The 15,000-nt window shown below is 29.3% G+C and overlaps 1 protein-coding gene across 1 annotated transcript; it reads left to right on the forward strand.

The window, feature by feature from the left end:
* The first annotated feature begins 12,633 nt into the window (after positions 1–12,633).
* On the forward strand, positions 12,634–13,804 carry LOC118442221 (mitochondrial import inner membrane translocase subunit Tim17-A). The gene is made up of 2 exons (XM_035867565.1): positions 12,634–12,726; positions 13,334–13,804. The coding sequence occupies exons 1-2, from the start codon at positions 12,634–12,636 to the stop codon at positions 13,802–13,804; spliced, it is 564 nt and encodes a 187-aa protein (XP_035723458.1).
* Positions 13,805–15,000: the final 1,196 nt, after the last annotated feature.

Below are 15,000 nucleotides of genomic sequence, written 5' to 3' on the forward strand. Positions count from 1 at the left end.
ATAATCCAGATGATAATCGTTAAATGAATCGGCGTAACTCTATATTCTAGTACTAGATCAGATACGATCAGGATACGAGGAAAGCAGAGGAAAGGTACGAACATGAAAAAAAGAGTAAGTTTCTTTTTCTCCTTTTTATTTCTTTTCTTTTTTTTTTTTTTTTTCTTCTTTTTCTTGCTCTTTTCTTTTCCTCCGACTAAGGATATAAGAATCCTATAGGCAATAGTGGTCCACGAGGCGAAAAATCAGAAAGAAAGAGACAGATAAATAGAAAGAGAGATAGAGAGAGAGATAGAGAGAGAGAGAGAAAGAGAAAGAGAGAAAGCAGACAGATAGATAGATAAATCTTATGGTGGTTGCACGAAACCAGACTCGCCGCTGTCAAAACACAATAAAACTCGATCGTAGAGAAGAATCGATGGTTGGACCACTCGAGTTTGTCTCTCTTCGTCTCACCTCACACTTCACCACCTCTGTCTCCATTTGTCTCTAACACGTACCTATATCTATACGTTTCTCCAGTCGCATATTGGGTATGTAGGTAGATAGATAGGTATCTATATGTGTAGGTATACCCCTACAAATATCTTACAGATATAAACATACACACACACACACACACACACACATATATATATATATATATATATCTACAACAAGAGAAAACGTATATAGATATCGAGTCCATTGTGCAGTCCTCCAACTAAAATGCTCTCTCTTTCTTTCCCTCTCCCTCTCCCTCTCCCCCTACCCACCTCACCCCTCCCCTCCCCATTCCACCCCCTTGGCGAATATAATGGCGATAATTGTGACAAAATGGAGCATCATTGTGGGAAAAAAGGTGGTGTAACGATCGAGGGTGGCGCACCCTGGTTATAGGTGGTAAGTGCCAGATGCATGGACCTCCCTTGACAGTTTCTTCTCCGATTTCCTCCTTCCTTCTCTCTCTCTCTCTTTCTCTTTCTCTTTCTCTTTTTCTTTCTGTCCTCTCATATCTCAAAAAATATTTCATCTTATTCTTCCTTTTACTATTCAATCGTTACTCTAACTTGCTTATTTGCAATATCACTAATCTTACTTGTCCATTTATCATTATATAATTTGTAATTTATTTATTCCCTATCTGTTAATTTAATTTGTTTTCTTTCTTTTCCTTTTTTCTTTTTTTTTTTTTTTTTTTTTTTCTTTTTTGATTAAATCTTCTTTCTGACCATCGTAGTATAATTTAATATTATAAGTATATACTTAATAAGTAATAAGTTAATATTATAGTATTGTAAACGTATGTGTACATAGTACTGTCAAGTACAAGTGTCAGATGGGGCAAAAGTTTTCAGATGATTTTTTAAAAATCGATTACTTAAATGAAAATAATAATAATAATAATAATAATAATAATAATAATAATAATAATCAAAAAATATTGATCGTAAAATCACAAGTCTAGGAATTTTTTATTTTTCTAAAAACTTTTGATTTATCCTTTATGCCAATATAGTGAATGTACTATTATATTAAAATATCAATGATTAGAAATTGGATAATACTAATCCATACTAAACATATACATAAATAGCTAGATAACAGAGCTTTCATGGTGAAGTTAATAAACGTCGTGGTCTCGTGTAAGCTTAAACTTCGAAGCTTTCGGGTTTCGTTGCAAGGCGTCCACCTCGTTTTCGTGTTTCAATATACACTCCTAATCGGTTTTCAAACTCTCCTCTAAGCTTGTGTTATCGAAAATAAAGGAGATATCACGAAATTTCAAATCTATTCTCCTTTCTCTGTCAACGATCAATGTCATCAATCATCTTTTATTCATTTATTTATTTTATTTCTTTTTATTTTTTTAATGAGAATTTATTATCCATAAAAAAAAAAAGAAGAAACGATTGTCGATGAGAAAAAAAGGAAAAAAAAGGAAAAAAGAAAACGGAAAAAGAAAAGTATCTACACGATAACGCAAATATTAATTTGTTAAGATAACAAATATTGCCTCGATCAATTTTATTTTTATTTTTTATTAAATGAAAAAAAAAAAAAAAAGAAAATATTTCTAATTATTCTCAATAGAGAGAACCAAGAATTTTTCATTTATCAATAATAACAACGAAGTCTCGATTGAGATTATATTTTTCAAATCAAAACTATCGTTAACGATGTTTCGTAAGTATATAGACGTCTACCAACCGTACATTTACCTTTCTCAATTATAACAAAAATTACTTTATTTATAACTACGTATGTTATAACGAGCTTGCAATCAACTATTACTAAACATTCGTCAAGGCTTCGCCTTTTGAGCTATTCGAAGAGAAAGGTAGGAAAAGGTATGAAAGAGAGAGAGAGAGAGAGAGAGAGAGAGAGAGACAGAACGAGTGAGAGATAGAGAAAGAGGGAGAAAGAGAGAGAGAGAGAGAGAGAGAGAGAGAGAACGAGTGAGAGATAGAGAAAGAGGGAGAAAGAGAGAGAGAGAGAGAGAGAGAGGGAAAGACAGTTCAACTACTCTTTACAGTCAATGAAAGAGATAAAGAGAGAGAGAGAGAAAGAGATGGTATAATACGCGTGCGCGTGAGATAGACAGAGAGAGAGAGAGAGAGAGAGAGAGAGAGAGATGCAGAGAGATGGAGAGAGGAAAAGGGAGTGAGTGAGTCCATTAGCTTTGACGCTCGTCTCAAAGGGATGCTCTCGTTTTAGCGTCGTATACCATCCTGTTTCCTAAGCATCCCTTTTACACTGGCCGACGTTATTGCACCGAGATAGGAAAATAGCAGTTTCGCGAAAAGCCTCTGTCATTCTCTCCTTAAATATTCATAATTTATAAATTCTCTTAACATTTTGTGCTTCCCTCAGTCCCCTTTCATCCCTATCCCCTTCAATTTCACCCTTAAACTCGTGCCACGTATCTCCTAGTGTCGCCAAGATTTCATATTTTTCATCAGTCACCTTTTCTCAGTCTGATATTAATTTCTCTTTCCCTTTCGATTTTTTTCTTCTTCTTCTTCTTCCTTTTTTTTTCGATTTTTCCAATTATTTTTCTTCTTTCTCCCCACCCCCCCCCCCTTTTATCATTTCCTCACATTCAATCGCATTCGATCGAAGGAATTTTTTATTTGGAATTTAGAAATTCACTTCTATTATTTTTCCTTTCTCTCTCTCTCTCTCTCTCTCTCTCTCTCTCTCTCTCTCTCTCTATCTACCTATCTCTCTCTATTTCTATCTCTCTCTCCCTCTCTTTTTTCCATAATAGAATATAAAAAAATTTGCTTGTCCCTCTTCACACAAACATTAATATAACATTTATATACCGTGTTTTTATGATATCTAAAAATAAATATTTCATAAACTTCATACAAAGAAATGTAAAGAATTTTTTTCTTCTTTCTTTTTTCGTTCTTTTTATCTACTTTTTTCTTTTTTTTTTTCTTTTTTTTTTTTCATAATAAAAAAGAAAATAAAAAAGGAAAAAACAAATCACCTTGGAGACATATATATATATACGTGCATATGTACGTGCATAGACAATTACATACGCTCTGTAGAATATTTATTTTGACTTTAAAACGTAATCGAATACGTAATACGAGTTAACATCACGAATAAGAAATCGAGTGCTCTTAAGAAGGCGACCACGTGAGAGAACACGAGGTAAACGTATTGCCACTCGAAAACTCGAGCCAGAACTCTCAGCAGGGTGTCATTGATGCTTTACTCGGAGTTTAACGAAGTATGTCACAGAGACTCTTAGGGATAAATCCAAGAGAGTAGGTATAAAATGATGGAAGGGGTGATAGGATGGAGTAGGGGGAAGGGTGGAGTGGAGTGGGGTTAACCGGAGGAGGGAGAAAAGCAGCGGTTGATACAAGTTCTTTGTGGTTAACCATAATAGTTTTTCTAGAGTATGTCACGTGTACTAAAGAATCAGAAAGAGAGAGAGAGAGAGAGAGAGAGAGAGAGAGAGAGAGAGAAAGATAGAGAGAGAAAAAGAGAGAGATAGATAGAAAACCGGAACAAGATTTAGTATTGTTCAACTTAGTTTCGTCTATGAACTCTACCCTTATATATGTATATATATATATATACAAATGCATTGGTTAAACGGAGCGGAAGTCCTTGAAAAATTTGTTCAAGAATCTACCTTTAGCACCTTCTCCTTGATTCCATCGAATCTCTATAAGAGAAACGTGACCATTTGGCCATGTAATAGGATTAGAGGTGTCTCTCTCTCTCTCTCTTTCTTTCTCTTCTTCTATACATACATACATACATACATACATACATACATATATATATATATATATATATATATATATATATATGGATAGATAGATTAGATTCGAGATATTATTATTTGAAAAAGTTCAGTATTCTTTCTCTTTCTCTTGTCGTGTGGCACCCTTGGAAACTGTCTATACCATGACGATAGGATTTTCGCCAATATTTTGCCTGTTTAGCCTTTGTCAGGTAACAGTGGCCATTGTAGTACTGACCTCAACGATGATGGGCGTGGTGTGGTCCATACTCGAGAAAGGAAACCGCTCACTTTCTTCTTCTCCTTCTATTTCTATTTTTACTTCTTTTTCTTTTTCTTCTTCTTCTTCTTCTTCATCTTATTTCTCTACTCCTTCGTTCTTCTAACACAATGGAACACGGCTCTCTTGCCTCTTGGCATATTTCATTCCGTTCGTCGCCGCTCTAATCTTACTTGTCGACTCACTCATCATTGTCTTTTTAAGTTCTCTTTCTTTATTTCTTTGTTTCCTTTTTTTCTTCCTTTTTTCTTCCTTTCTTTCCTTTCGTTTCATTTTTTTTTTTTCTTTTCCAAATCCAATCGCACCAGCCTGATTTTTCGAAGTAACTGTTTATTATTATTCTTTCTTTTCCTTCGGGAATATCATTCTTTTTCTCTCATTTTATTCTATATTTTACTTTTGAAAATATCTAATCCAATCGATATTTTGATAGACTACATTTTTATTGAATATAATTGATTTTATATCGTTGTTATGTATATTTATAGAAATCATTTTCAAATACAAAAATCTTAAGCAATAATAATAATAATAATAATAATAATAATAATAATAATAATAATAATAATAATAATAATAATAATAATAATAATAATAATAATAATAATACTAATGATAAAGTAATATTTTTTATATTTTTTTATTTTTTATCTTAACAATCGTTTGTATTTAGAAATCAGTAATCTTTATATATATATATATATATATATATATATATATATATATATATATACGTATTTAATTTGATAAACAACATAGAAAATCATAGATTATTTTTATAAGGGTAGACCAATAAAAGTTAGTCATTGAATGCACATGAGTTGACTATAACGTAATATATTCTAAGATTACGCGAATGCATCCAAAAGTTTAGTAAGCAAGTATATACGAAGATGGAATGAAGGAGAGAATCGATCCAAAGACTAATAACTATACCTTATACCTTAAGGGCTCTACGTACCCTCGGATCTCGTATAATGTAACAAGTACGAGAGAATCAAAGTTAGCATAAAATAAAGTCGCAAGTCTTACATAGGATACATACATACGTATATACATACATATATATGTATGAATCGATCGAGCTGTTTAACTTTGATATACATATAGAGGGGTTGGACAAAATAATGGAAACACATAATGCCTGTGTTTCCATTATTTCTTTCAACCCTTCTATATTTACAAGAATACAAACGTATATATATATATCCTATTATACATAATATCTTTACATAGTATCTTTTACATAGTATCTTTTTAAAAAAATTATTTTTTATTTAATCCTTTTCTAATGTTTAGATTAATATAATTAAACATGTTATTTGGTATATAAACGAAATGTGAAATATGATAAATTAATTATTTAAATTAATTAATTAATTAATTATTGTAATAAAATATATATATATATGCTATCTAAAATAAATACTATTTAAAATTCACATATATGCATTCAGGTTATATATAACTATATGTATATATTATTTAAAATTCACATAGATACTTATATATATATATATATATATATATATATATATATATATATATATATATTATTCAATAATTCTCTATGAAAGAACAATAATTATGAATGAATAAACGTATCGATGTAAAATGAAAGAAAAAAGAAAAAAAAAAGAAAAAAAAAAAAGAAAAAATAAAAGAAATAAAATGATAAAAGAAGAAATGAATAAATGAAAGGATACGTGCTTTATTTTCTATTTCTATTTCTTTCTTTCTTTCTTTCTTTCTTTCTTTCTTTCTTTTTTTTTTTCCATTGAGACATACGGCACGAGATATCGTACGATAACTATATTTTGGATTTAATCAACCGCTTATAAGCGCTTGGCACGACCGACAAAAGGGTTTCATCCCTACGAGAGAGGACTCCTCTCTAAGCGCTAATAAATTACACAAATGCTCTTTGAGGGAACGATACTCGTTCGGTTCTACTATTACTGTTAACCGTACTATGAGATGGGCGGATTCACTCTTGAAATATTCATCCTAACGACGATTCATCCATCGTCGTCGAGGACATTTTCGAACTAAGCTTCACAGCTCTTTTCATCTGTCGTTCATTTCTAAATCAAAAAATACACCCTTTGAAATATATTCCATCTTTATTTATTTATTTATTAAGTAAAAAAATTTTAACTTCGATCGATTTTTCTCTTTTTTCTCTCTTTTTTTTTCTCCTCTCTTTTTTCTTCTTTTTATTAAATTAAAAATTAAATAACCATATATATATATGTACATATTATATAAATGTAAGTACGTTTCTATACATTATTAATTAACTTATATACGTTCATGGATTGTATTGCATTTTAATGCATTTAATATAACGCGTGTAAGCAATGCATTTATATATATATATATATAAATGTACGTACATTTATATACGTTTATATTACCCATATATATATATATATGTATAAGTATATATGTACTTTTGGATTCATTGAATGAATATTAAGCATATAGTTATATCGATATACATACCGTCGGTTCTTTTCTATTGTAATCATAGTAATCGTCTGGGACCTATGAAAACACTCGAAATGTTGCGACAGCCGCCTATAACTTTTACCATCGCTAACCGCCCTGTCACCTACCCCCCTCATCTCCCCCTCTCCCCCTCTTCCCAACGCCCTCTTTCGATTTACTCACGAAACTTAGACGTTGCTTAGACGTCGCTTAAACGTAAACTTTCCTTACCTACACACTGACTGATCATTTTTTATTTTTCTTTTTTTCCATTGTTATTCATCAAAAGACAAAATAACAATAATAATAATAATAATAACAATAATAATAATAATAATAATAATAATAATAATAATAATAATAATAATAATAATAATAATAATAATAATAATAATAATAATAATAATAATAATAATAAAAATAATAATAATAATAATAATAATAATAATAATAATAATAATAATAATAATAATAATAATAATAATAATAATATCGTGTTATCGTTTGAAAAGTATCTCTTTGTCTTGAACAATATAGTGATGTTAAATAGTACAGTATTGTGAATTTTTTTTTTTTTTAGTAACAAACGAAGAGATTTGTTAAAAGATCTTGACTTCTTTTCTTTTTACTTTTGTTTTTTTATTTTTCGATCTACGTTTTCTAATGACACAATTTAATTTCAAAAAATATTGAAACGTTTTTACGAATATCTATATAAATCATGAAATTGTATTGTTTGCTATAGGAAAACAAAAAGGAAGAAAAAATGAGGAAAAAATAATGTTCATAAAAAATGTATGGCTTCGTTGTTCGATTTGAAAAGAAAACTTTATTAAATTTGAAAAATAATATATATATTTGTGACTATTATGAAAGTCGAAGAAAACAAAAAGATGAAAGGAATGATCGTCGGACAAAAAGGGTAGTTCGATATCTCTCGAAGAATCGTTAAATCGAAAGGACATCGATATCATCGAACAGCTGTCGCGTGGCGATCCGCAACAATACTCGAGGTCGTCGTGGATGTCGAGGCGACAAAGAGGGAGGCAAACTTTTTCGATCGTTCGTTATAATGAAAAGCGAAAGGGGTTGCCGCACGAGCCATGACACATAAACGAGAATTTCGCGAGGGTGGGAACATATCGAAAGCTTTAAATAAACAACAAAGCTTTTATCGTATTTATAATATTTGTTTTCTTTTTTTAAATGTATTTTATATTCTTCTTCTTTTTCTTCTTCTTCTTCTTATTATTATTAATATTATTACATATTTATTTATAATTAATTTTATTTTTAATTAAATGATCTATATCTATGCATTGATCTATATCTATTTATATATATATATTAATCATTCTAAAATTATTATTATAATTATTGATATATAATTATTGTATACATTCATATTCAATAAATAATAATAATTGTTAAATATTAATTATTAATATAAATAATTAGAAAGAAATAGTTTATTTAATTATACATATATATTTGTATATACATCTATATATCTATATATCCATGTAATATAAACTATTAAAAACGTATATATATATGATATAATAAAATACTATTATTATCTATTGTTAATGTGTAAATATCAATGAATAAGAACAAAGGTGGGGCATATGTAAGCGACCTTTTGTATTCTATATGTATTTTATAACCCACGCGTCGTTCTCTGTGTTTATGTTGTTTTCTTAGAACGATAGGAAAGGTGTATGATCTTTTTCCTCTAAATGTAAATATCAATGACGCACTCGACACACGTCGTTCAGTTCGACGTCGTAATCCGTAGAGTTAAGACGTATTTAACGTGATTTAGATTCCCGTTAATATTTTATTACAATAATTAATTAATTAATTTAAATAATTAATTTATTATATTTCACATTTCGTTTATATACCAAATAACATGTTTAATTATATTAATCTTAACATTAGGAAAGGATTAAATAGAAAAGTAATTTTTTTAAAAAGATACATTAAATCTTATGTTTATGTATAATAAAAAAAAAATATATATATATGTATCTAATGCGTAAGATAATATACTTAGATTTATTTATATAGATCTTATCATTGTTTTAATATTTTAATAGGTTATATCTAATTATTCGACAAAATAATTGTTTATATCATTAGACATAATCCATGTATATATATATATATATACTTATTATTTTTTATTAAATAAAAATTAAAATATTATTAAATCAAAAATTCTTAAAAATTATTTTTATTTCTATAGATTATATTATAATAAATATATATATATATATATATAATATAATCAAATTATATATATATATTCATTATATATATTATATATATAATATATTATATATATTATATATATATATATCAAATTATATATATATATATATATATAATAAAATTTCTTAATATGTATAAATAATAATAATTAACTAATAAAAATATTTTATAACTTAAATATATACATTAATAATTATTTATACATTATATTATATCATAAATAAATTCTTATCTTTAAATATTTCTTTTTTTTTTAATTTAAAAAATATACATTAAATTAAATTAAATTAAATTATATATATATAATTATTAATACGTTTAATAACATTAATCAATGAATATAATTTATTTTCAACATAATAGGGATAACTGTATCGCAATAGACATTATTCGATACAATTTATATATCTACACATACATTGATACGTATACATATATGTATTATTTATCGTATATGTTAGTTATGTTAGATATAATTTATTTTCAGCCTCGTAATCGTGATAACGACTTAACGATATTCTAAGATCTTTTTTATTTTACGAGATTTTTTTTATTTATTTATTTTTTATTTTATTATTTAAAATAAGAGAATGATATAGGAAGAGAAGAGGTGGTGGGTGTGGGGTTAGATCATTGAAAGGATTCAAAGGACAATTAGATCCTTGAACTGGTCCGAAAATGATCCTGAAAATCGGCCGATCCGTATTTATCTTCTTCCTCGTGCATTCGCTTAGGTACAAAGGCAGGAAGGCAGGCAAAGCAGGTAGGCTTTTCGTGAAAGCGGATTGGATTAGGATTTGGAAGAAAGGGGTGGTGGTGATGGTGGTGTAGTGATGGTAGCAGTGGTGGTGGGTAGAACGGGCCGAACCCAATTTGCATACCATAAACCACGTCGTGGCCTGAGATTCAATTTGACAGAAAAAAAGAAAGAAAAAAAAAAGATGAAGAAGGGCAAAGAAAAAAGAAGCCCCCAGGGTTAAAGAAGTTCGTTTTTATTTATTTATTTATTGTTTTTTGTTTTTTATTCATTTATTAATATACATCGAATAAATCGACAATATTAGATAATGAATTAATTATAATTAGGTGTTTATATATATATATATATAATAATATATAGAAAATATAAGAATATTTAAAACTGTATTTTTATGATATAAGAATTAAATTTAATGAGTATTAGATTTACATTTAGAAGTAAGAAATTAAATTGTTGAATTTAATATTACCGATGATGTAATCGTTAACGTTTTGATTTCTAACACGTTTAATCATGTTTTCGATCTAGAGAGTTATAGTTACGAAGAAAGAGAGGTCATAGCAATGTTTACATTGATCGATAAGTCCAAGATCGATAAGTCCAAGCTTTATTATTTGTTTTGCTTATCTTTTAATTTCCTTCGTATCATGTAATGCGTAATTTTTATACATTACAATATTAATATTATATACATACATCCCTATATATAAAATTTATATATATATATATATATATATATATATATATATATATATATAAATATATCATTTTATATTTTAATCATTTCTTTTTATTTAATATCAATCATTCTATTAGAATTGTTTAGTTATTATTTACAATCCGTATGATTACGTGTTATAAAAGATATTAATCTCTAACAAAAATGTAATAATTTGATAGTGAAACGTATGACAGATGTAGGAACATGTGTTTCCGAAAGGCGTGAAACGTGTGTTCTATCATGAATTACTATACCATACTATTCAAGTATCTAAGTATTACAATATGTATATATATATATATATATACACTCACTCACACACACATACACATATATATATATATATACACATACGTTCCATTTATATTCGGTTTGTCATTGGATCCACCGTCCAAAGTGAAACTCCACGCTTATTTCTCGTATTACAAACGGTGGCGAGTACAGTGCTTTAGGTAATCATCGTATAATAGCAAAGGAATAATAAATTCCAGAGACTACGACAAAGAGAAGGAGAAGTAGAAGGAGAAGTGGTGGTGATAGAGGGGGTGAGCCTTCGAATTTTATCCATAAGTAAGAGAAAGAGAGAGAGAGAGAGAGAGAGAGAGAGACAGAGAGAGAGAGAAAGAGAGAAGCGTAGAAGCGGAAAAACGCCTGCGGCTTTTGCTAGGGGACCAATATGGGCGCCTTAAATCAACTCGAGGGCACCCTCGTATAAAAACCACCCTCTGCCATATCTAACCAACCTCGTTCCCCTTGTACCCGACCTCTCAGTCTCCTTAGGCTCCCCCACCACCCCTCCCCCGAATGATGATGTTTATTATTCACTTAGGATGCTCACGTTCTCTCTATTTATCCCCCGCAGAGGCAGATCAAGAATCGTGTTACCCTTTCTAATGGTCCGACGATTAAATACTTCAGTATTCTTATCTTTTTCTTTTTCTTTTTTTTTTTTCATTTTTTTTTTTTTTGCCTTTTCGTTCTCATCCTCGTCGTCTTCTTGTTCTTTCTTCTTTAATTTATTATTATCATTATTATTATTGTTATTATTATTTTCTTTTTTTGTATTGTTTTATTTATTTATTTTTTTGTTTTTATTACAACTGGCAGTAGAAAATTTTCGCCGGTATATTCTAATCGAAATTATATTTCTATTTCGTTTTAATTCGATTTTCTTATTTTTCTTATTTTCCTTATTTTTTATTTTTATTTTTTTCTTGGTTTTATTTTAAGAATCGAAGAAAAGAAAAAATAAGTAGATATAGAAGATATTTTATTTAGATATTTGTTATATTTTATAATCGTTTACTTTCTTTGCATTTATGGTATCTTTTTTCTTTCTTTTTTTTTTTTTTTTTTTTTCGTTAAAAAACGTTTACTTGCGTTTTTTTAAAGAAATTTTTACGCTTTAATTTCATACGAGATTTATTTTATCGTTAGAAATTAGATCGTGGTTTCTTCTTTTCACTTTTCCAGCTTCTCGTTTTTAACTTTTCTTTCTGGTTTTTTTTTTTTTTTTTTTTTTTTAATAACGTAATAATTTTAATCATAGTTTTGAGAGATACAACATGTCGAAGTGTATGAATATCTATGACAAAATCTAATCGCGTTGGATATTAACGTCAGATATAACGTCGAGAAGTGAGACGTATCGAGGTTATATATATATATATATGTATATTATATGTATATATATATATATATAATTGATTTTAACAATAATTAAGATTATCAATTTGATTAATAATACAGATATATATATATACAAACAGAGAGATCATGCACGATTTCTCGTGTCTTGTTCAAGTGGTTAAAATCAGAACGATTTTTAGCATAAACGAAGAGGATAAAAAAAGATGGAATATACACGAGAACCATGTCCTTGGAGAATAATCGACGATTGTGGGGGTGCGTTTGCGATGGGTTTGATAGGAGGCTCACTTTTTCAAGTAAATTTATCGTTTCTGATAAATTAATAAATTATTTTATTTAATACATATATATATATATATATTTGTTTTTTTGAATTTGTTACGAAATTTTTTTGAAAGTATAAGAAAAATGATATCTCCCAGTAGTATAATTTTTTCGAATTAAAAAAAGCAAAAAAGGGCAGGAGAAAAGTACATAATCGTGCTTTTAAGAAAACATTTAAATTCATATATAGATCTAATTCAACATTTGTGTTATATAAACAAAAAATAAAATAGCTATAATTTTATATTCGATAGCTATAATATTTATATTTGTCTATCACTATTATTATTTATTAGAATGTAATTTAGATTTATTTTATCTACAGGGTTATCGTATAGGTTAAAATTATATAATACCTACAGGTGATAATTTAAAAAAGAAAAAATAAAGATTATATTTCGTAACTTAATCTGAAAAAAAAGCAAAAAAGAAAGAAAAAAAGAAAAAGAAAAAAAAAGAAAAAAAAAGAAAGAAAAAATATAAGCACACAGACAGAAGTGCTGCTTATATGCAAATGGAAAAAAAAAAAAAAAAAAAAAAGAAAACAAAAAGGATGTTTAATTTCTGTAAAAATTTCAGAGCTTTATCGGTTTCCGTAATGCACCGTCAGGCTTTCGAAGACGACTTTATGGTGGTTTGAGTGCAATAAAGATACGGGGACCTCAAGTGGCCGGTAACTTCGCAGTATGGGGTGGCCTATTCTCAGCGTTCGAGTGTACTCTGATTGGTTGTCGTTCGAAGGAAGACCCATGGAATTCGATAATGAGCGGCGCATTGACTGGCGGCGTTTTAGCTGCCAGAACTGGGATACCATCGATGTTGGGTAGCGCTACATTCGGTGGCTTTTTATTGGCACTGATAGAGGGTGTCGGTATCATGGTGACCCGTCTTCAAGCGGATTTCTTTGCACAACATAATACCATATACGAATTGGAACAAGTACCGAACGGCAAGAGATTTATTTACATGGGAAATGTGTCCAACGTTGAAAGACAATCGAATAATGTACCGACCAATTTAGAACTCGAACGAATCGCCAAAGTTTGGTAAACTTTTTTTTTTTTTTTTTTTTCTCCTCTTCTTCTTCTTCTTGTGCTTCTTCTTCATCTTCTTCTTTTCCTTTTTTGCTATTGCTATACAATGTTTTTCTTGCTTCCTTTGTTAACAACGTTTACTTATTCTTTTTTTTTTTTTTCTTTTTTGTCTTTTTTATTAATTATATTCCAACATATCCTTGTATATCTCTTTATCAATCTAGAGATGGATTTATAATATTTGATATTTTTCTTTAATGATCTCCTTCTTTCTCATTTCCTCTTCTTCTCTTAATCTCTTTTATACATTTTTACCAACCATCGATAACTTAAACTTAAGATGTTAGAAAGAAAAGAGAAAGGTAGAACGAGAAAGAGAGAGAGAAAGAGAGTGGGAGGGAGAGAGAGAGAGAGAGAGAGAGAGAGAGAGAGAGAGAGAGAAAGAAAGGCAACATTTGATCGAGAGATAATCCACGTAGTTGTCATCGTTGTCATCGTCGTTGTCATCGTCGTCGTCGTCGTCGTCGTCGTCGTCGTCGTCGTTGGTAGATCCAACCGAAGATAGTAAATAGGTAAAAGGAAAGATCATCGAATGAGAATGAGGAAGAGAAGGGTTAAAAGATAGGAAGGGAAGACGGGCCAAGATCATTTATTGCAAGGTGCTAACGATTGTTTTGACAGCAGTTCCCCATGTTCAAAACTTATGCCATCGATGGACACGCTTTCGTGGTTACACCAAGAGAGATGCTCCAAAGTCCCCATTGTTACTCTAGACCGATTGGAATCAATATTTACACTCGAATCCTTGTAAGCCTAGGATTAGCACAGGACTAAACCGATCTTTCCAACCCTTTTTCCTTCGAATGGAAGAGATTCAAACGGGTTGGTTAACGAGCATTCAAGTTTTTCTTTTCTCCAGAGGACCAATCGAATTGTCCAATGTCACTATACATTGCATTTATATATATATATATATATATATATATTTCTATTTCATTCGTTTTCTTTCGAAGAAGTGGAAGCACGCTTCTCTTCACTCGAGGACCACCATAAACGATTCTTTCAACGATTCCACGTGTCCAAAAAGAACTGAGTGCTTGAAAAGAAAGATAAAGAGAGAGAGAAGGATGAGAGAGAGAGCGAGAGAGAGAGAGAGAGAATTTAGGGAGTTGTGTTAGAGGCGTGACTACATCGGTAGATATTTTAGTTAGG

The sequence above is a fragment of the Vespa mandarinia genome, chromosome 16, assembly GCF_050613455.1.
Source record: "Vespa mandarinia isolate Hongniang chromosome 16, ASM5061345v1, whole genome shotgun sequence".
Taxonomy (NCBI): Eukaryota; Metazoa; Arthropoda; class Insecta; order Hymenoptera; family Vespidae; genus Vespa; species Vespa mandarinia.